The following is a 23,099-nucleotide window of genomic DNA, read 5'->3' as shown; positions in this document are numbered from 1 at the left end:
TTGTGTCTTGTGCAAGAAAAAACGCAGAGCAGTGGGTGAAAGAAACAAGATGGAAAATGAGCTCCCACCGAATCCGATACACCTCGTGTCTTGTGCGGGGTGGAGGAGACCCGAATGGCTCTCGTGATTCAGATCACATAACGACTGGTGCTGGCGAAAGCAGCTGCAGTCGAAGCACTTGCCGGAGGCATGAAGCCAAGGCGTTTGAACGTCTTCCTTTGTTTCTTGTCTAGGATCTCCCAAGGTATTTGTGGTTCATCGTCGGAGGAACTGTCATCGTCGGAAACATGGGGGCCTTGGGCAGCGAGACCTTGCTCACTTTTCCGGGCTGTCTTGGGCCCAGAGAGGCGATGGGGAATAGCTCGAAGGCGCAGGGGCTGGTGCCTGTTCACGACGTGAGATGGAGTTGAGGATCCAGTCACGAACTGCTTGCGGCATGTCCGCAAGGCAGAACTGAGCCCGATGACCTTCACGTCCGCAGCGGAAACAATCCTTGTCAGAGCGAGGGGAGCACCAACGGAAGCCCTTCGCGAATGCTTCCTGTGGTGGTGGTTCGGAAGGGGGAGATGGAATGCGAGCTGCAAGACCAAAGGCCACTGGTACATCTTCGACCTTGATCATGTGGTCGGATTTAGAGTTGTCGTGAGCGTCCGAACGCAGACGGGCCGCAGCATCTTCATAGGAAGGGAACTTCTCATTTTTGACCAGATCCTTGCGCGTAGAGTACATGCCGGGGTTCAGGCGTGCAAGAAGAATGCACGTCTTGATGTCGTCCGGGATGGTGAGGTCCATGCGCTAGTTTCGTGCAGAGGTTAGAGACCTGTGTTGTATACAGCACGATGGGATCTTCGATGTTGTGGTCAATGGTGATGAGTTGTTGGAAGGCAATGAGCCTGTCGGAGTGGGTACGGGTGATGAAGTTGTCCTTGAGTGCCTTCCAGCGGGCACGAGGCCGTTGAAAGCTCGGTGAGCTTCGTGCGGTAGTCCTCATGTGTTTTCGCCAGAATGAGGTAGGAGACCTCACTGTCAATTCTCTCGTTGGCGGCTGAGAGCGGCTCCGGTTCTTCGTCCTGGGTGATCCATCCGGCTCCGACGGCGAGGAAGAACTGCTTGAGAAGCGGGTAATGCTTCTTGAAGTTGTCTGGCTGGAGGTCCTGTATGTGGTCGATAGTGGTGACGAGGTATGGGGCAAGACCCATGTCGAGAAGGTAGGGAGCGAGAGGAAAAAAGGAACGTGGTGGTGACGTGACTCGGCTACGGGTCGGGCGCCGACAAAAAGGGGCCGGGGCCCATAACCTGTTGAGCGCAGCAAGCGAGGCGGCGTCGGCGCGAAAGGAAAAGGGCGCGGTGAGGCAAACGCGAAGAGCGGCGAGGTCTCGGTAGAGGGCAAAAGCAAGAATCGATGATCTATGTAAGCATACACGTGTATAGAATGACGCGCGTGAGCTATATACTTCAACAGGGTAACGGGACGTTGGTGAGCGTAGGCAGCGACCGAAGCAAGTGGTCCCGTTGCTGGGACCCCGTGCAACGCAACCACGAGGAGCATAACGGTGGGGAGAGGAGGAGGGTGAGTGTGAACGAGCGGTACGAAAAAGGGCTAAAAAACACAATTTTAGACAACCATCAAAGAAAAAAACGCAGAGGACAGCGCACCTGGTGGTTAAAACAGTGCTCGCAACGGCCAGCTAGAACGGGTAGGCACTGGTGGACCATTTCACCCCCACGACCTCCGTCAAGAACGCGAACCCAGCGAGTGGGCGCCTGCCCAGCGAGCGCAGGCGGAAAGATACCCGCTAGAACGGGCGCGATCAAGCACAATCGCGTCGCTCTTGGCGGGTACAGCCACAGGCGAGGGAGGAGGTCGTTTGCGCTGGGCAGCGCGAAGGCCGTATGTCACGCCCACCCTGAAAACGAAGGCACCAAGGCGGAGAGGGGGCATATTGAAGTTGAAGTTGAAGTTGAAGTTGAAGTTCACTATAGCTATGAGTAGTCTAGAGAGGAAATAAAATGTTATACGCACTTGGAATGGAACTTGTTGGATTGGGTGTGAAATTGTGACGAACGCTTCTTCGTCACACGTCACGAAGTTGATGGGACGTGATAACGCGGGACTTACCGACTCACGATTCACTTCACAGCGGAAATGAAGAAAACAGAAGATGTAATCAAGTATAGGATTGAATGTTTACTACAAAATGAACATTATTTACATCATCTCTATTAGTAATGAGGTGGTGAATAATACGAGTGCAAGTCAGTCTCATTAACCATCCCTCGTTGCAGAGCTACTACACAGGCCAATTCCAAAGGGCAGTTTTTCGGGGCTAAATGCGTAATTGATCCGAAATGATTGATGTTACGTGAGGATTTGTGGGGCGGGCGCTCTGCAAGAGGGCTGGAGCAACTAGACCGGGCCGCAGGCTCCGTTTGACATATCCCCGGTTGGGACGTCCGAGCAGACTTTTCTTGTCGACACTTATTCCTTTTCCCCCTTCCCTCCCTCCATTCTTTCCCTACACTTCAACTCCTTGTATATTCATGATACACACGCGGTCATATCAACGATGATATCTCCAAGCCGCCACCTCAAAATAGGGTCTGTCACGGGCAACCCGGGTCGTACCCGGGTCAATACCCGGCGGGTAATTGCGATTGAGGTCGATGACCGCACCCGCCCGGGTATGGCTCAGCGGGTAGCGGGCACACCCGGGTAGACTGCCTGCGGGTAAATACCCGCGGGCACCCGATTTTTTGGCCTATAAAAGCGGTGCTCAGTGCTGAGCTTGTGCGAGGGGGCTGCCCGTACCCGCCCGGGTAATATTTGATGGGTGACCCGCACCCGCTACCCCCTGCCCGGGTCAATACCCGCGGGTGAGGACCCGCAGGTGCCCGGGTAGACGCTGACCGTGACAGACCCTACCTCAAAACCTCTATGACATGTTTTCTGGGTTTCTCATTCCGGTACCCCATCGTGTGTGTGTACTACCTTTGAGAACAGGCCGAGAATAAGCTTGGGGCGTCCTCGAGAGTGTTGAGGAGACCCACATGCAACGGAAAATATCGAGAGGCGGCAGTGAATGCATGGCAGAAGTGCGGTAAGCAGTGATCGTGCATCCGGGGATAAGTCAACGGACCACCGCGGTCCGGTCTAGCTGTTCCAGCCGTCTTGCAGAGCGCACCCCCCCAAATATCCTTACGTTAATCTCGGAACATCTCGGAAATCAAAATTAGTAATATAATTTATACACTTGCTCTTGGATCTGGCTTGCGTAGCTCTGCAACGACGGATGGTTAATGAGACTGAGTGCAAGTATGCAACTCGTTGCCAGTTGGACCCACTGGGTTTGGTGTTGTTTGGCTGCGGCGTGTATTAGCACCGCCACTGGCAGGTTGTGACGGTGCGGGGACCTTGCAAAGCAAGGTGACGGCACAGCAACGGCACAGCTCGCTCGTCTCAAACCCGGCGCTGATGTCAAAGCCCGCCGCTACTGCCAGTTGTCTCACAACGGCACAGCTCGGGCGAGATCTCAACATCGGACATACGACAGCAAGATTCAACTTGGCCAAAACTTTTCGGTTGCAAGTAAACGATTCTGAAAGTCTTTCAACTTTACTGACAAATCAACCTAGCTACTCCGATTACATACGACCAGTCGCCGTGAACGCAACAGCTGAGACTTCAAGCTCCTTCCGGAACACGATGGACTTAGACGCGAGCCATGCACTATTGTACAGCACTTTGGGGGAGATCTTCAGGCGGGGCTTTTCTTGGACTCGCTTTCTCTGTTATCTTCGTGGATGGCCTGGCGGTTTGTGCGTCGATCAAGCGCATGGTGATAATGCCTAATTCGAGCCCTCCTTGTCATCCGCGACGACAATTTCGATAGTATCCTCCTTTTCAATGGTGTTTCAAGCAGATCTGACATCCCATTGATGGGCTTGGGCACCACCATCAACTGCGTTGACCTCGCTCTGGGAAGCCGGAACGTGAAAGACGAACTCCGTGGTTTGGTCGAAGCAGAAACATTGCATAATACATAGAACTCAACTCACCCTCGCCTCGTTAGCGATATCTCTCTCTCTACGGGTTTAGCCTGTCCTATCTCAACCGTGACCTTTCCACCACCCTCAATCTTCAATCCTATCTGCTTAAATATGATCTCCAATTGGTCCCCATGGTTATTGTCTTATCTTCCGCGGCAACCTTTTGTCCTGGTGACGTCTGGAATGGGAGCGGATCGAGTGGGAGCTGCGTGGTGGGCGTCTTCTCCTTTCGGGCCGAACTGAGCCGTTCTTTGTGGCCAGGGGCGGCTACCTCGCAGTCGTCAATCAATGTTCCCGAGGACATTCGATGTCGGCCTGAATTCATGTGGATTAGCATCATTCTGGGGCCGGACGAAGCGAGTTCCGAGGAAATCGACCATTACGTTCGTCCTCTGGTTGACAATTTTGTCAAGGGGTGGGAGCATCTTTGCCAGAAAGCCTACGCCGACTCGGGTCCAAAAAACCCCGCAAAGATTGCTCCAGCGGTCCTTTCTCCAACGACAAAACCGAAGCTGTTCATCAACGGGCACTGAATGCGCAAGCGAATCAGTAGGATTCAGACTTGGACGAAGACAAGGACAAATCATTTCCAACGACGGCTCGCGTAAACCGCGGTACCGCAACCTTCGCGGCAGCAGCACCAGCAACAGCGCGGGTTTGGGACAGCCAGATCAGAGTCTTCGCGAGGCGTCTATGGGGGGGTGTGCAAAGGAAGATGAGCACAGGAAACTTGGTGGCTAGCGTGAGTGGTGGCAATGTTACTTGTACGTGGTCTTTCTGTCCTTGTGCTTTCCGCGTTTTGCTGACTTTTTCATCGTTTGTCCTCTGCGCCGGAGATTTGGTCTTTCGATGCACTTGACTGAGAAGGGAGGAAGAGTGAAGAAGGAAGACGAGCTCGTCGATGCCCCCCTGTTTTGTAATCTGAAATCATATACTAAATTTTTGTGGCCCGAAAAATGTGAATCGTTTCACCATTGTAGGAGTCCCACACTGGTTTTAAAACGTGCATAAAGGCATTTCCCCCTGTGCTTAATTCCCGGCATTTTACTGGTATCTTCCAGTGCACCCAGCGGATGTTCTTTGGAATGCTTCTGCAGACTGAAGTTCATTACTCCAAACGCTTCAAAAAAAAAAAAAAAAAGAAAAATGTGAATCGTTTCCGCGTCACCTGACAAATCAGTGACGTCAGTTCTTGCTCTGGGCGTAACTGACGTCATCGTCATACCTTCTCACCCCTTGGTGATTAGGTAATGGTTTCAATCAGAATGGAGATTCACCGAGGCTGACAGAAGTGTCCACCAGCACGATGGGTTGGACAAACACCCTTCTAATCCCGACAAGCTGTCATTCAGGGCTTTCTCTTCTGGATGTCCGAGTCGATCGTCTTACACATTACTTCCAGCAGATGACCATCACCTGTCCAATGATTATATTCCTCACTCTGCTTGCCCTTAGGCTCGCTTGCCATCACTCCGCAAGGACGGTCTTGATGACAGTCGATCAAGCCTTCAGTGGAAACCACACCCGAAAACGCGACTGGAATCGAGTCTAGCTTGCTCTCAGGCTCTAGATAACAAGTACCATCATCTGCTGGCAAAATTTTATGGCCCACACTGGCAGGCACGCAGGCATTCCTTCTGCCTTTCGACAATGTCCAGTATGCCCAAAGTCTTTTCCCCTCCCGGACCTTCGATCTGTAACATCAGGAATCTCAAATACAGATATGGAGCGCTATATGGCCTCCCATAGCAGACGAGCAGCCATAGCAACTCCCCTCTATGCGGTGATGAGTGCGGAGCGGGGACAGCAAATGAGCTCTCTAACTAACCAAACCAACAAAAACAAACATGAATCTTGTAAGCTGATGCTCAGCTTACTGATGGGGAGCTTGCAATAAACCATTCGGCTTTCGGATTTTCTCGGCGATGCCTCGAAAACGTCCCACACTTGACGCCGTGTGGGAGTTTTTCCTTAAGTTTTTCGGTCGCTGCAGAATTGGGGAGCAAGCTCCCCAACCAAAACTCCACTCGAAGTAGAGAGAAAGATGTATAATGTTGAGCAGGAAAAGTCACAAAACCCAAAATATCGTCGACTCCTTGTGCGAGAACAGACCCCTGTGAACAGAGCCTTGGCACAAATGTGTAAGGTTGTAGGGTTGATACGAGTTTCTTGCGAAAAACGTTGATTTGTTGTGCTCCAAAGCATACTATCGACGAAACTCCGCAATAGAGAAGCGTCAATACGATGCCCGGAGAGTTTATACTCGTTGGATCAGGACTAACTGCCTTAAACCCTCTGAGTTGTCTCGAGTCAGGAACTAACTGCCTTAAACTCTCGACCAGCAACCGAAACCCAATAAACAGCAACCGGAACTCTCTTTTAAACGGCAACCGAAACCCTCAACCAATAATCCTTCGATGATACTATTTCGAAAGAGCTAGCAAGATAGATTGACGAGCTAGATCCCCAGATGCACCTAGTAGAGCGGGGCAATCCGTAAATCTCCCAAATACAAGACGGTGATATAAATACTAAAACGAAACTGATAGAATCAAGGAAAATCTCGAGTAAGAAAAGTCGTCCATGTGCATAATTGTATAGGTATCGTTTCGCCATACGGCCCAGAGTCGAAAATCCAGGTCCAAATGACTGGTATCGCGTATGTTGGAGTCAATGACCTGTGTAAATCTTCCGTGTTTGCGACCATCTAGTTTGTCTTGTGAAGAATCCCTCGATCTTGAGTAGGATAAGTTGATGGCTCTGCTTCCCAGCTCTCGATTGACACCCATAACTCGTATCTTGTGCGTATGGCCTCAGCGGTAGTTGTCCCAACTCTCCTGGCGCATTTCCAATGTTCAGATGATCAGTTCCTCGACAGTGTTTTAGAGTCGCCGTTGATCACAGGTCCAGGCCCCAATCAATTGAGTAGGTTTTCGCCGTTTAACCATCCCTTTGTCAACGTCGGGCTTGGGCCGTATCGGGGCGTCGGGGGGTCCGACTTCGAGAGGGTCTGAGGAGCACGAAAGATGGGTGTTCGCCTGGAGAATAGACAATATTAGCCTAGCGACTACATCTTGTAAGTACGGTTTTTATACGCTACGATATTAGGGATGGATCGGATGGGCGCCAGGTCCCAGGGCGGATCGGATGGGCGCTGCGTAGGGCCGCAGGGGTGAAGGGAAGGGGTTGAAAGAATGGGGGGACGTCGAGGAGGACGGTGGTATACGGGCCCGTTCGGGCCCGTGCGGCCTTATGGCCCGGACGGCCCGACCCGAACCGTGACATCACCCCCTCTGTTGTGGGCGGCGCCTCGACGCCCTATGGGTCCGTGTTCCCTGGTCTTGTTTTCGGATCTTCCATCGGCCATTTATGAGCTCTTCGCGGGGCGCGAACGGGTTGAGAATATAGAAATCCTCGAGTGCCTCTTCGGCGCCTTCCAGTTTGTCCCGCAGTTCCCACGTCCACTCTTCTCGAGGGTAACCTTTCCATTGAATTAAGTACCTCAGGCGATATCGACCTTGCTTGCGTACAAGGGAAATGGCCTTGACTTCGTAGTGAGGCTCGCCGTCCCGCATCTCTGCCGGAGGTAGCGGGGCGGCCCGTTGATGATCCGCAACCGGGGCGTTCCAGGGTCGCAATAGCGCCGTGTGGAACACGGGGCTCACGCGCCACGTTGGGGGTAGCACCAGCTCGTAGGATGTTTTACCAACTTTGCGCTTGACTTCGAACGGCCTGAATCTTTTGTCGTCCAGTTTTTTTGAGGGCCGGTCGCTGGTCAAATTCGTCCCCTGGAGGTAAACTTTGTCCCCTTTGGCGTAATTCAGGTCAGGAGAGCGCTTCCGGTCATAGTACTTCTTCATGGTTTCCTGGGCTTCTTTCATGGCCTCGGCCGCGTCGGCCCGAGCTTCCTTCATCCGGTCGGCAAAAACTGTAGCGGCTTCAGTCGGGACCTCTTGCGGGGCTTCGGACCCCTTCCTCGGGTGAAATCCCAAAGTGAGGAAGAAGGGCGAGAATCCCGTTGAGGAGTTAACTTTATCGTTGAACGCGAATTCCGCTAGGGAAAGCCAGTCAGACCAGTCGCTCTGCTGAAAGTTGCAGAATGTTCGAAGGTATTGCTCGACCTCCATATTCGCACGCTCCGTTTGCCCGTCCGTCTGCGGGTGGTACGCCGATGAGGATCGAACCTTGATTCCCAGCAGTTTGCTCAGGTCACTCATGAAATGCCTGATGAATTGCTGGCCCCGGTCGCTAGTTACTTCCTCGGGAAACCCGTAATCCTTCCAGACGTGATCCCGATATAGCCGAGCGACTCCTTCCCCGGAGATGTTTCCCGTGCACGGGAGGACGCGTATCCCTTTACCTAGTCGGTCGACGATCACCGAGGATTGCGTTGTATCCAGAAGACTCGGGTAGTTGCACGATCAGATCGATTGATATGCGCTGCCATACCCGAAGTCGGCACGCTATTGGGGACCAAGGTCCCTACGGGCGTCTCGGGAATATCTTCGTTCGTTGGCACAACGGGCAGGCCCGTGCATGCACACCTGGCAATCGGCCTGAATAGACGGCCACCAGTAGTTGCGGGTCGTCAGTTCGAGGGTTCGATGCCACCCTGGGTGTCCCACGATAGGGATGTCATGGTGTTGGCGTAGCACCCGATGCCTCAGTCCCATAGCTGGGGGTACGTATACGAGTCCGTTCCTGGTCTTGAAGCCGTCATGCTGTTCCCAGCCTTCCGGTTCCCCTTCTTCCCAGAGTTTGAGGACCTTCTCTTCGGTGGCCGATTCGGCCCGTCGGATCGAGTCCATCAGCCCGTCGCCCTCCGTGTGCTCCAGTGTGAGCATAGCGCGGATCGCGTGTTCCTTGAATAGCCCCGCCGGTAGTAGAACGATATCCTGGTTGTCCTCTTTCCCGTTGTCGTACCCGTTTCGTCGGGATAACGCGTCGGCCCGCCCGTTCGTTTTCCCCGGCTTGTGTAGCAAGGAGAAGTGATACTCGCTCAGTTCGAGTGACCATCGTGCTTGCCGCCGGTTCAGTTTTTTTGCAGTCATGAAGTACTCCAGGTTCTTGTGGTCGGTCCAGATTTCGAACGGCTTCTCTCTCCCGTTCTGGAGATAATGTCGCCACTCGGTAAGGGCCCGCATGATAGCGAGCATTTCTTTGTCGTGAATGTCGTAGTTGCGCTCGGTGTCGTTCATGGCCCGGGAAAGGAATGCGATCGGTACCCACTTCCCCTCTTGCTCTTGCGAGAGAACGGCCCCGGTGGCGAAGTCGGAAGAGTCCGCTTCGACCCGCCATGCCCCGTGATCCGTAGGGAAGTGTAGAACGGGTTCGTCAGTGACCCGGTCTATCAAAGTCTGAAAGGCCTCCTCCTCTTCCGGTCCCCATTTCCATGGGCTGTCCTTTCGGGTTAGCCGAGTCAGTGGCTTGGCGTATGCGCCGAAGTCCTTGATGAATCGTCGGTAGAAGTTGAGGAAACCCAGGAAGCTTTGAACCTCTCGTAAATTACGAGGTCGGGGCCATTCGCGCACGCCAGCGACCTTGATCGGGTCCATGCGGAGTTGCCCGTTCCCGACGATCACACCGAGGTATTCGACCTCGTTCCGCTCGAAGTCGCACTTGTCCGGTTTCAGGTACAGTTGGTTGTCCTTCAGGACCCGTAGGACCTCTTTCACCGTTGCGCAATGTTCGGAGAGGTCACTAGAGTATATGAGGATGTCGTCCAGGTACACGATCACGCGACCCTGGGAAATCAGGTTGGAAAATAATTCGTTCATCATGGATTGGAACGTGGCCGGGGAATTGGTGAGGCCGAAGAACATCACGAGGGGCTCGAATAGGCCCCGATTGGTAACGAACGCGGCCTTCTCTTCGTCGCCTTCTTTTATGCGGATGTTCAGCTGGTGCCCCTCTTACAATGCACAAGATATGGGTTATAACCCAAAGGTCCAATGCACAAGACATGGGTTATAGCCCAGGGGAATTTGGAGAAATAATTCCTTGGTTTCATTTTATTCTTTTTTGAGCTGTTTGGTATGATATTAGTGATGGGATTGATGGTCCAAACTAAATCTAACCTTTGTTGAACCAGTTTTGCAAGAGATCAATTGTTTTGATGATCACATGATGCTGCATCACTCCTTCTCTAGTTATTATTAATCTCTATTCCCTCCTCTCCTAGGAGCCCAATATTACATCACGAGTCATCGGCCTGAAGAAAAGGTGATTTACAATAACATATATGATGTCACATTAGTCACATTATGCTTTTATAGTATATTTTGATATATAACCCATGTTTTGCGCATTGGACCATTGGGTTATAACCCACAACTTGTGCATTGGACCAGCTGCAACAGGTGGGATGTTGTTGTACCCCCAACGTACGTCGAGCTTGGTGAACCACCGGGCGTTACGTAACTTATGCATGATGTCCGATATGAGGGGTATCGGGTATCGGTTTTTGATGGTCATCTCGTTCAGCTTCCGGTAGTCCTGTACGGGCCGTAATTTCCCATCCTTCTTCTTGACGAAGAAGAACGGGGATGCGTATGGGGATTTCGAGGGCCGAATCCGCCCGGTCGCCAAGTGTTCCTTGATGAATGCGTCAAGCTCTTTCTGTTCTTCTCCCGATAGGGGAATGCAGCGTCCTTTGACGGGTTCGGCGTCTGGATGTAGTTCAATGGCATGGTCCCATTTCCTCCGTTCCGGGAGTTTGTCGAAGTCCTGTTTTTCGAAGACCTCCCTGAATTCCTCGAGATAGTGCGCGGGTACGCTCTCCTCGGTAGTTCGGGGCTTCTCGGCAGCGTAGGCGGCAGCGGCCAGTTTGGTGGCCACGCTCTGCATGGCCCGGATGTGGGCGGGCGCGTTTGATCCTTCGTCGTATATCCGCGTGACGAAGAGGCGATCCCCTTTGCCCAGGGGTTCGTTGTCCTCTTCGTCCCATTGGTCCAACAATCGGGCCCGCTTGCACTCGGGCGGGCATCGGGTGAAGGCGATCGCCCCTTCACGCCAGTCGATCACGGGATTGTGCTTCTTGAGCCAGTGATGCCCGATGATCACGTCACTGTTCCCGGTGTCCATGATGGCGAACGTGAGAAGTTCGGAGTGATCCTGAATGGTGACCTGTAAGCGGGTAACATGGGTAATTGCCCCGTCGGCATTAATCGTCCCGTCGGCGTTGTACACGGGGACTGGGTGCGGTAGAGCTTCGAGTTCCAGTTGCGAGTCCTCCGCGAACCGCTTGTGCATGAACTCGGAGGTGGCTCCGCTATCGAGCAGGGCGTCAACCGAGTACCCGCGGAGATCGTTGACCCCTTGGAGGGTGACGGCTACCCGCGTGGCGGTGGTGCCTTCGCTCTTCCGAAAGGGGGGAGCATCTTGTAGTTGTCGTAACGCTTCGGCTACGTCGGGGGCGTACCCCGTTCGTATGAACTCTTCCAGTTCGGGCCCGTTCTCGGCTCGTCGGGCCGGGTGTATCCACTGTTGTAGTTTCGAACGAGCCTTCTCGGGCTGATCTCGAATTTGCGCGACCAGCCTTTCGGCGCTGGCCGCGGGCCAACTCTTCCAAGCGGGCCTCGGGGTGTCTCGTATGGTTTTATGCGGGTTTTTTCTGCGGGTGGAAACGGTGAATTGCGGGGTTTGTTGTTCGGGTTCTACGTCTGGTCCCACGTATCTCTGGATTGGCAACACGGAATATCGATTATGCGGGTTGTAACTAGAGACACTTGTGGTATACGTCTGCGAGGGCGTAGACTTCACTCGCGACGATCGCCAAAATCCGCTTTATCCGCGTTATCTTTGATAAACTCCGAGAAGATAGCGCGGATCTGGTTGGCCGATGCAGCCCGGTTCGGGCACATCCGGCTGATGTGTCCTTCTTGGCCGCAGTTGTAGCAGCGAGTGCTGCGGGCCGTAGCGGGGGCTTGGGCCCGGTCGATCTCCATAGGTGCGGGCCCCATCGAAGGCCCGGCAACCGTGGTTGCCCCGTTTCCTCGGGGTGCGGCCACGGTCGGTCCAGTGGCGCTGATCGCTGCGTTTCGGGCCCAGCCGTTGAACGGGTTGCGGTTGCTGAACCCGCTCTTGGCGGGGGCAGGCGCGGCCGGGGGCGTTTTGGCTCGAGGGTGGTTAACCTTGTGACTTTCGTCGAAAATGCGGTAGCGGCGGAGGGCGCCGTCTTGTTTGATGGCCTCTGCCTTCCAGGCCTCGTAGGTATCGGGGAGCGTGTCCTTTCGGTAGACCGCGTTCGTAACGCCCCGGAGCATACAGTTCTTGGCGACGCATAATAAGATTAATGTCGTCGTAGTGCGACTTTGTTGAGAGAGTTGAGGACCGTGAAATAGCTAGTCGCGTCCATGTCTTTGGTCTGGACGAAGGTTTCCATCTTCTGCTGCGCGATTTCGGCGTGAGCTTCCCCGGAAGGCCGCGATGAAGGCCTTCTCGAAGCCTTCGTGCGTAGTATAGGCTGCGGCGGCACGGAGCTTCATGGCTTGGGAGACGTTTTCTTTCCACGTGACCGCGTTCCCGCCTTTGATATAGGAGAGTGCGTGCAAATCTTTCGCACCTCGTCGTTGTACACATTCGGGTTGGCTTCGAAGGCCAACCAACAATCGGCCAGGAATGTGTCTACTTCGCTGGCGTCGCCCGTGAACTCCTTAGGGGGAGAGACGGTTACTCGTGTATTCCCCCCGTGGGGCCGATGAGCCAAGTCCTCTCTGGCTTGGCGGAGCAGATCGTAGCTCTGCATGACTCCCTGCTGTACAGCTGCATATTCCCCGTTTACTCGGGACAGCTCGGCCTCGAGGACCACTTGTCGATTCGTCAGGGCGGTGTTTTCCGCCTTGAGTTGCTCCATCTCCTGATTCGTTCGGAACAGATGGGCGAATAGGAACTCCTGTTGTTCGTTATGGCCCAGGGCCATGAATCGGGCACGTTCGTCCCCCTGGTTTGCGGGGGTGCCCATCGTACTGTCGTGCTCGGTAGACATTTTGTCGCGCTTCTTGCGTTCGTAGGGGAGGCTAATATTCTGTCAACGTCGGGCTCGGGCCGTATCGGGGCGTCGGGGGGTCCGACTTCGAGAGGGTCTGAGGAGCACGAAAGATGGGTGTTCGCCCGGAGAATAGACGATATTAGCCTAGCGACTACATCTTGTAAGTACGCTTTTTATACGCTACGATATTAGGGATGGATCGGATGGGCGCCAGGTCCCAGGGCGGATCGGATGGGCGCTGCGTAGGGCCGCAGGGGTGAAGGGAAGGGGTTGAAACAATGGGGGACGTCGAGGAGGACGGTGGTATACGGGCCCGTGCGGGCCCGTTCGGGCCCGTGCGGCCTTATGGCCCGGACGGCCCGACCCGAACCGTGACACCCTTGGCACTTCTCGACCCTCCAGCAAGATCCGAAACCACGTTCCAATGATGTCAGTCGTCGATCCCAACAGAGATAGGGGTGTCCCTTGTCTAGGAGTTGTCGATTTCGAGTCTCCACTGAGCGCCAAACCGAATATGCCTTTTAGAATACACTCCCTTTGGGTATTTTGCATAGAATTGGATAGATTCTAGCGAGAACTTGAAACGGGCTCTGCGAACCTTTCCTAGTCAAGATTTTGGAATCACTAAGAGCGATTTGATAGACGTTGACTGGATTTTGACTGGTTCTTGTGCAGGTAACTCCCTAGTTGACCATTCGGGACTCATGTCAACTCTGAGACATGCGCTGAGCAACAAAATCGACAAAAATAGTCGTTTCCTGGTCTGTCCCAGACTGCGGCTTATCAGCGGACCTCCCATAGCTGTGGTAGACGCTGTAGAAGTCATGTAGACAGTACTATGGACCGGCTATGGATCAGCTATAAATGGACAGACGACATAGATCATCCGATTATGCCCGAAATCACACAGGGGAACCTTGTAAAGCAAGGTGAAGCAAGGTAATTGTGAATATCCATTTCCCTCGTCTCCCATGCTGTTGGCACTCATGTCAGATTGCAACTGACTGCTTTGGCTTCCATTGGTACCACTGGCGCTGCCTCGGACAATCTATTGCAAAGTTTCTGTTAGTTAGCGATAGAAAAAGTCGAAAAAACTTACAATTCCCCTTCAACTTGCCATCTTGCCAAGGCCGCATCGATCCGACGATGTGCAAGTGGGCGCTCGAGACATTTGCCAACATGATTCTCGATTCGGTTGTAGAACCATTCATAATGTGCTCCTTTGAATGGTATTTGGACGAATGTGCCAGTTCGATACTCGTCCAAACAATGTGGGATCTAAACAGTGTGTAAGTCAGATGACAGAAAAAAAAATCGCAGTGATCGTACCAGCATAGCAACGAATGGTATGACAGGATAAATTATCCCCTCGTCCAAGAGCCCAGGGCAGGCTCATACCCAACCCTTGTTGTAGAGCTCACAATCCCAGTACCGTAGTTTCAAGCCGAATGTGATTTTGATTGACCAATAAATCCGAGGTGTGACAAATGTGATGGAAAGTTTGGGATCGCTCTACAAGAGGGCTGGCACAGCTAGCCTGGCCCGTGTTTTGCAAATAGACCACTTGTGCATCGGTTTGGTGGGCTTCCGGGGTGGCGGCGGAGGCAGAGGGGGTATGGAAGGTGTCAGGACTGAAGTCGTGCAGGCTGCGGAGATGGGTTGGACGCGCAGGAAGAAAAAGGGTGGTGGGCGGAGGTTACGCGGCTCGGGGCCGGGCCGGGCTAGCTGCGCCAGCCCTCTTGCAGAGCCTTCAACCCCGAAAAATAATAACACCTTGTCACATCATTTACATTATTTTGATTTGGATCGAAAATCATTACATATTTTTGACATATTTAGCTAGAAACTGCGCTCTCGGATCTGGCTGCTCTGCAACGAGGGATAGGTATGAGCCTGAGCCTAGGGATCATCTCGGCGTACCCATGTTGTGGATGAAACAGAATGAGCTTGACGGCGTTTTCAAGCTCTTTGCTTTGGTAGATTTCATAAGAGTTCGAAACGATAGTTTAATCAGCCAGCACGAGAAAGATTAGAACCAAGAAGTACTTGCGTCTTTGTTGTAATTCACATTGCAGAAGCAGTCGTCGTCCATGAGCTTGCTCACACGGTCCTTCGTAAACAACCTTCTCTTCTTCGGTCCATGGCGCATTCGTGGCAGGGTTGTGCTTGCGGATGTCGGGATGTAGCTTGAGGATTGTCGCAAAGTGTTCGTGTGTTTGCTTAAGAACTGCTCCTCGGGATGAGCTTCCGACAGCACCGATCTCAAATCAAAATTAAATCAGTTGAAAGGTCAGCGACAGACCAATTTGAGCATTCCCGGGGTCGGGCATATGTCCGCATAACCTATGCCCAAGATATCAGAGAGCGCCAAGACCTACAGTCTTCAATGTCCTGCCCAGTCTCGGCCTCCACAAAATCTCTCGCCTCATCGAATGACTCTCGCGCTGCCAACATATTCTTCGCAGGGCTTGGGAACATTCTTACGGTCCGCATTCTTACGGTCCGGCCTTGGACTAATTTCGCATGCGTGAGTGTTTTGTATGTTATTGGCGTCTTGGCATAGAAACTGAGGTTGCTGTCGTTAGAAGGATCAGGTCCTTTCACTGAGTTTCGGGCCGCTCGACGACGAGATTTTCCGTCAGTGGCGACACTATCCCCACCATTTAAAGAACCTGCGATTGGGGGAGATGTTAAAGAAAGCTTGCTGACGAGCACGAGATAATCGGGATGGGGAGCTCGAGGGGCACCATTCTTTTGCCAATGTTGGTGAACGGCGTCATTTTCCATTCCATCCTGACACTTGTCATGTACTTGACACATAGGAAGAGATTAGATACCTCGAAACCAGACGCCGGACGGTACGAGCTCTGATACAACAATCAGTGAGACAAGACGAGCGTGAACAATACTCACGGCAGAGTTGCTGCTGCCTTGAGACCTATCGCTTCCTTGTGAACATGGTGGGCGTAATCCATGCTCGGCATCCAAATCAGATGGTTGTTCCTGTTATGATTCATGCGACTCAGCGTAAATTATACAATTGGTCGTGAATGCTTACCCCCGGGCCGGGCGATTGATGGTGGGCATTTGTTTCCGTGTCGACTTGCGTGACATACAGTTGTGGGATGAGAGCGACGACATTGCGCCAAAGCTGTAAGCGTAAGCAAAATTCAACAGACTTGTCGTGCAACTGAGCTAAAATAGTATCAGTTTTAGGGTAAAATCAAAAGCTGTGACAAATGTGACGGTTTTGGGGGGCGCGCTCTGACCCAAATTCCCCCGTCACTCTTGTCACACCTCGGCGGTATTCGGTGTTATGAGTAGAGGTAAGGCCGATGAACGGCAAAGCACAAATCGATTTGTTTTGGAATACTCTGGTAATTATGTGCTAGAGATATCAGAAATGCCTTTTTAAATTTACTTTACCTCTGTATCTACCCACTGCACAGTGCATACATCTTCTGGATGTTGTACTAGAATATGTATGTCCACTTGATATTCAAATTCAGGTCCTAAACCAAAGTTGAAGATTGTTGCCACACCAAGGGTTCAAGATGGTCTATTAGTATCAAGCTTCAAGGTAAGTACCCTCAGGCTATAAGTAAATATATAGAGTTCAGGTTGTCAAAAGCTAAGTATTGGCTTTCCTCTGAATAATCCGTCGTAGCTCCCATCCTGTTGTTACCCTGCTATTGTTTTTTGTCTTTTGCAACATTCCAAAGATAAGTAGACTCTTGAAGAGAGTCGGTCCAAATACACCCGCTGGCATGGGAAAATGTGACGCGGCATGAGTGATGCAGAGGTCGTCACAGATCAGGGCACTTTCGGTTTGGTCACTCCCGGTCGGTAAAAGCAAAACTGATAAATCAGTTTGTGAACGTCTATCGCCACGTCAACTTGAAGGTGTGTGTTACAGGACTACAGTATAACCGTACCCCAACAAAACATGAACAACACTGCGACCACTAGTATTGTAACAAAAAACCGCTCGCGGGAGATTTTCAATATCATCCCGTTAATACGTCTCAGGATGTCCATCCGATAAGGGCATTCTGTGCTTCATAACAAAGTTCCGCCATTTGCTTAGCCGGATCCTATTGTCCAATCAAGAATTGCCCTTATATGAGGCTCATATTGGTAAATGACACTGTCCACTGGCAAGTCAGAAGTGTCCCTTATATTAAATCGACAGAACTTCACGACCTTCTTGGCGCCTTGAGGCTTCTGGTGTCGCTCTCTGAACGCGGCACTATTCTCCACATTGGCATATTCTTCGATGTCATTACGAGTCACTGCTGCATTTGTCAGACTTGGCGTATGACCTTCGTTTCATTTCTGAGCGGCTTCCAAATCTTCAAGTTTGTGGTCCTCGGAGGGCTGGTTACTTGTTGTATTGACATACTCTGGAACGGAATCAAAGGAAAGCTCTACCGAGATAACTTCTGAAGGAAGAATCACAATAGCTGCTCGCACAAAAATGCTCATATGAGCGAACTTCAACACCTCCAAACGAGAAACTTCCACCCGCGATCAGCATTCGTCGTACGCAGTCAATGGCTCGCACCCATACATCGTCGACCAACTCTATGACTTTTACTCATGAATTCAAAGTACACTTCTTTTAAACCCGATGATAAGCCGCAGTCTGGGACAGACCAGGAAACGACTATTTTTGTCGATTTTGTTGCTCAGCGCACGTCTCAGAGTTGACATGAGTCCCGAATGGTCAACTAGGGAGTTACCTGCACAAGAACATATCAAAATCCAGTCAAATCCTATCAAATCGCTCATAGTGATTCCAAAGTCTTGACTAGGAAAAGTTCGCAGAGCCCGCTTCTCGCTAGAATCCATCCAATTCTATGCAAAATACCCAAAGGGAGTGTATTCTAAAAGGCATATTCGGTTTGGCGCTCAGTGGAGACTCGAAATCGACAACTCCTAGACTAGGGCCACCCCTATCTCTGTTGGTATCGACGACTGACATCATTGGAACGTGGTTTCGGATCATGCTGGAGGATCGGGAGTGCCAAGGGACGGTTAAACGGTGAAAAACCTACTCAATTGATTGGGGCCTGGACCTGTGATCAACGGCGACTCTAAAACACTGTCGAGGAACTGATCATCTGAACATTGGAAATGCGCCAGGAGAGTTGGGACAACTACCGCTGAGGCCATACGCACAAGATACGAGTTATGGGTGTCAATCGAAAGCTGGGAAGCAGAGCTATCCACTTATCCTACTCAAGATCGAGGGATTCTTCACAAGCAAAACTAGATGGTCGCGAACACGGAAGATTTACACAGGTCATTGACTCCAACACACGCGATACCAGTCATCTGGACCTGGATTTTCGACTCCGGGTCGTATGGCGAAACGATACCTATACAATTATGCACATGGACGACTTTTCTTACTCGAGATTTTCCCTGATTCTATCAATTTCTGTTTAGTATTTATACCTCTGTTTTGTATTTGGCAGGTTCACGGATTGCCCCGCTCTACTAGGTGCATCTGGGGATCTAGCTCGTCAATTTATCTTGCTAGCTCTTTCAAATAGTATCATCGCGTCGAAGGATTATTGGTTGAGGGTTTCGGTTGCCGTTTAAAAGAGAGTTCCGGTTGCTGTTTATTGGGTTTCGGTTGCTGGTCGAGAGTTTAAGGCAGTTAGTTCCTGACTCGAGACAACTCAGAGGGTTTAAGGCAGTTAGTCCTGATCCAACGAGTATAAACTCTCCGGGCATCGTATTGGCGCTTCTCTATTGCTGAGTTTCGTCGATAGTACGCTTTGGGGCACAACAAATCAACGTTTTTCGCAAGAAACTCGTATCAACCCTACAACCTTACACATTTGTGCCAAGGCTCTGTTCACAGGGGTCTGTTCTCGCACAAGGAGTCGACGATATTTTGGGTTTTGTGACTTTCCCTACTCGACATTATACAACTTTCTCTCTATCTCAAGTGGAGTTTTGGTTGTTTTTGTTAGTTTGGTTAGTTAGAGGCTCATTTGCTTTGTCCCCACTCCGCACTCATCATCTGGAGCCCACCGCGAGGGGTGATCGAGTATTGCTGAAACTTGGTTTCGTGCAATTTGTGACAAGCAAGAAGAAAAGCAAGCGCCCACACGCTTGGATCGAACGTCAAAATACCACCAAAAGGGAAACAGCGAGATCTAACTGATTCCCAACCGAACGATTTTCCGAATCTACTACGGGAGTTGGAGAACTGAGACCGACACCGTTATTCGTACCAAAACTATCTGCGAACGCGAAACCGAGGACTACCCGTAACTCGCAAGGCGATCGAAATCGGACAATCCCGACAAAATCGACAAAATCTCAAGCATCTTCGTCGAAAAGACCGACTCAAGCATCAACACAAAAGCGCTTCAATCGAAATCTACAACAAAGCGCAAAACCAACACAAACTCAGCGACTGTCGAAGAAGAACAACAATCTCCGACACCATCTTCGCCTCTAACCGACTTATCAGAGAGCGAAATCAACACGAATCGGCTTAACGAACCTCCGATTCAACAAAACAACGAAAAACATGGACGATGGAAATGGTGGAAATGGCGGGAACGGAGGTGGCGCGGGTGGCGCAGGTGGAAACGGAGGTGGTGGAGGAAGAAACGCTCAAGGAGGAGCAGCGGTGCGGTTCAAGGTGCCTGAAACATGGGATTCTGGTCGTCCTAGCTTCGATGGAAAGACTCCTGCCAAGTTGGAGAAGTTCCTAGAGGAGTGCGAGCGAATCATCGTGCAGGGAGGCATCGACAACGACGCGGAAAAGAAGGAGACGGTGCTGAGGTATCTCGATACTAAGCATGTGAAGGAAGCGTGGCGGAATCTGACAGCGTTTGCTGGAGGAGACTTCGATGGGTGGAAGGCGGAGATACTGAAGATGTATCCAGAGTTGGAGGAGGTCAACGAAGGATCGAGGAGACGCTTGAAGGAAATTTGCGCCGAGGCACGGGGTGCTAGTCGTGAAGATCTGGGTCTAGTGATTCGATTTTGTGCATTCTTTTTGGCAGAATCCGAAAAAACTCCTCAGACCACCATCGCAAATCACCAACAAAGAGTTGGTATCGTCGATTCTTGGTACGCTCAGCGATGATTTTGCTTCGGCAGTCGAAGTTGTGTTGAACCAACCGAATGTGGCAAATATCTTGGGTCCGAACGCGAATGCGGGAAACCAAAACGGGGAAATACTCGAAGAGGCGATAAGTGGAACTACAAGGACGTCTTGAAGGTGGTGGAATGGTTGGCGAACAATTGGTCTGGACGGGAGGCAGATGCGATGATGAGAAACGACTCGAAACCCTCGAATTTGCTCTCGAGCTCGAAAAGCGGAAACTCTACGAACGATATTAGAGTGAAAAACGAGTTTCGTGATCAAATGGAGAGTTTCGCCTTAGAGATAAACACGTTGAAGGACATTATGGCCGTTAGGGATAAGCAACTCATCGAGACGATGAAGCAGTTCCATCAGGCTACAGAAAATAAGTCCAAGGAGCATGCGCACCCTCAATCGGGACCGCCGCAACGCGATTATCAACAAGGAGGAAGTCGTGGGTATGGAGGACAACAGAGTGGAGGGGACCAGTGTCATTTCTGTGAAGAAACTGGACACATGGTGCGAGATTGCCCAAAGAAGAGGATGTTGTTGGACCAAGGGAAGATCGTTATGGAGAATGGAGGCTTGCGCCTACCAGGAGGTCAATATATTCCTAAGTATCCTGAGAATGTCTCGAGGTATCAACGAATTCTCGACTGGTATGGCAAAGGCGGAGGGAATATTGTGTCAGGAAATGCGCAGACGAACCTTCAGTCGTCGTTCTACAACGAATATACTCCCAGCGAGCAGTATAATTTGCTGTATGACACGAATGAGGACGAAATCCGTTCATTGAGGGCGCAAATGGCTGCTATGACTAGGCAATATCAATCGAATAATGTCTCAGCTCATGAACCAGCAAGATTCTCGAACCAGCCGGGGCGATCCAATCGTTTCCACAAATCCTACAACGAGATTCAGCGTCGCAGCAAGGGATAGGAGGTAGACAACAGCAGAGAATGGGGGAGACGGGGCAAAAGAGTGAAGCGTACCCTGTGTACCTTCAAGGGCCTGTTCAACCAGGCTTGCCCCCGGTCGATCCGAACTTTCAACAGTTCATGACGATGTACAATATGGTTCAGGCCATGCAGAACCAATCTGGATCCAGTTCGCAGTCCGCGAATCAGTCGATGGAGTCCCAATTTGCGAATACGCGTTCGGGAAAAGACTCTAACGCTGGGGAGGGACGAAATTTTTAGATAGTTCGAGGAAGGAGACAGGGAGCTGGCGAAAGAAAGCTCCTGAGGCAACGAAATCTCCTGAGAACCGATCGAAAGTTGCGAATAAGGAAAAGGAATCGTCGAAAAAGAAGGAAGATCGAAGGAAAAAGGATGATCCTGTCGAGTCTTCAAGTGAGGAGGAAGAATCTGAGCCGGAGGTGCTGGAGAAAGAGGATGTGCCGAAGAAGAAACGCAAAGCTCGATTCAGAGGAGAAGATTCTGAGGACGAAAAGTTGGAATATGCTGCCAGGATGGTACCCAGTTCGGAATCGCCCAAGCGAGACGAATAAGAAGCGAGATGTAGAAGAGAGGGCGTATAAGTTGGCGACGAAGTTCGACGACCCGCATATAATTAAGCGAATTGTGGAAAAGACAGAAAATACAGTCGTGCGATGTTACTGTGGGCGATTTGATCTCTCTTTCTCCAGAGTACGCGAAAGCGATGCGGAAATCGACGAATCGGACTCGACAACCTATAAAGCCAGTCTTGTTACATGGGAAATTGGATGAAGGATCGGAATACCCGTTCATGGAAGATGAGAACGTTGAAGTTCGACTCCAAAATGACGCGGTAGACATCGACGAATTGCCAATGGTGGACTCGTTCTACATTTCTACTGAAGAGGATAAGCAATACGGAATAAGGGAAGGCTCATACGTGAGTACCGACCCATATCTCCAGTATGTGGCTTCTCTCCCACCGGGAGAACCGCCCAAGCAAGTCTTCTCAGGGAAAGATTCGGCGTCGTTGAGGGTTGTGTGGCCGTTAATCGCTGCGCGAGAGAGGTGTGGAGTGTGTTATTGACAGTGGATCGCAAATTGTGTCGATGGCATTGTCGGTAGCGGAAAGATTGGGAATTCCTTGGGATCCTGACTTGCAAATCTACATGCAAAGTGCGAATGGGCAACTGAAGAAGTCTGCTGGGTTAGCAAGAAATGTATGCTTCTTGTTTGGAGACATACCCGTCTATCTGCAAGTGCATATCATCGACCAAGTGGCTTATGAAGTTTTGCTCGGACGACCTTTCGATCTAGTAACGGAATCCAAGTTAGAAAACTTCGGAATGGGAACCAAATGCTCACGATTCATGATCCTAACCGAGAGCGAAGGTGTGTGATACCGACTCAGGCAAGGGGAACTTATTCTGTGGTGTCGAACTCAAACGGGTCGAAGAACCTGGGAAAGATCCGCCTGTTCAGAAGGAGAATCGAGAGCATAGGGCCAAAGTCGAGGTGGAATCGGATTTTCAGAACTCGTCGAGGAACTAGTGGGAGACTGGGGAGGCGAAGAGCTGTGTGTGTGTATGGGAATTGATGAAAAGGGCGAGTTGCGAGTGGAGGGATACATTGAACCTGAGGACGGGTGTCGATTTGAGGATGAAGAACTGCAATTGGCGTACCTAACAGCCAGTAAAGAGTCGAAAACCATGTCCAAGGACCGAAAGGCAAAAGAGTTGCTCGAGGAGTTTGTCCAACAGCGAGTCGACCACTCTTCACAGAGTAGGAAAAGTGGGCTAGTGGTAAAATTCGAGTCTGAATTGGGTGTCCGTCAAGGACCAGACGAGGAAGTTAGAGCGGCGGTAGAAGCATCTTATCTGGGGAACGTACATCAGCATGAATCATCGATTCCGTGTCTGAAATGTGCCGACCTTGGGTTCGATCGAGAGAGAAATGGTTCACCTGTGGAGGCTGGAGTCGAGATTATGGATACATTCGCTGGAAAGAAGTA

The 23,099-nt window shown here is 51.3% G+C and overlaps 1 protein-coding gene across 1 annotated transcript; it reads right to left on the bottom strand.

Annotated features, from left to right (window-relative positions):
- Positions 1-860: 860 nt before the first annotated feature.
- Positions 861-1,460, bottom strand: MIND_01136100 (uncharacterized protein; the record flags this gene model as incomplete). The annotated part of the gene is made up of 1 exon (XM_037367904.1): positions 861-1,460. Exon 1 carries the CDS (start codon positions 1,197-1,199, stop codon positions 861-863), a length of 339 nt encoding a protein of 112 aa, XP_037215736.1. The 5' UTR covers positions 1,200-1,460.
- Positions 1,461-23,099: the final 21,639 nt, after the last annotated feature.

The sequence above is a fragment of the Mycena indigotica genome (assembly GCF_014461135.1).
Source record: "Mycena indigotica strain 171206Taipei chromosome Unknown Mind.scaff0010, whole genome shotgun sequence".
Taxonomy (NCBI): Eukaryota; Fungi; Basidiomycota; class Agaricomycetes; order Agaricales; family Mycenaceae; genus Mycena; species Mycena indigotica.
The sequence above is the reverse complement of the archived record's forward strand: the minus strand, read 5'-3'. Positions and strand labels throughout refer to the sequence as shown.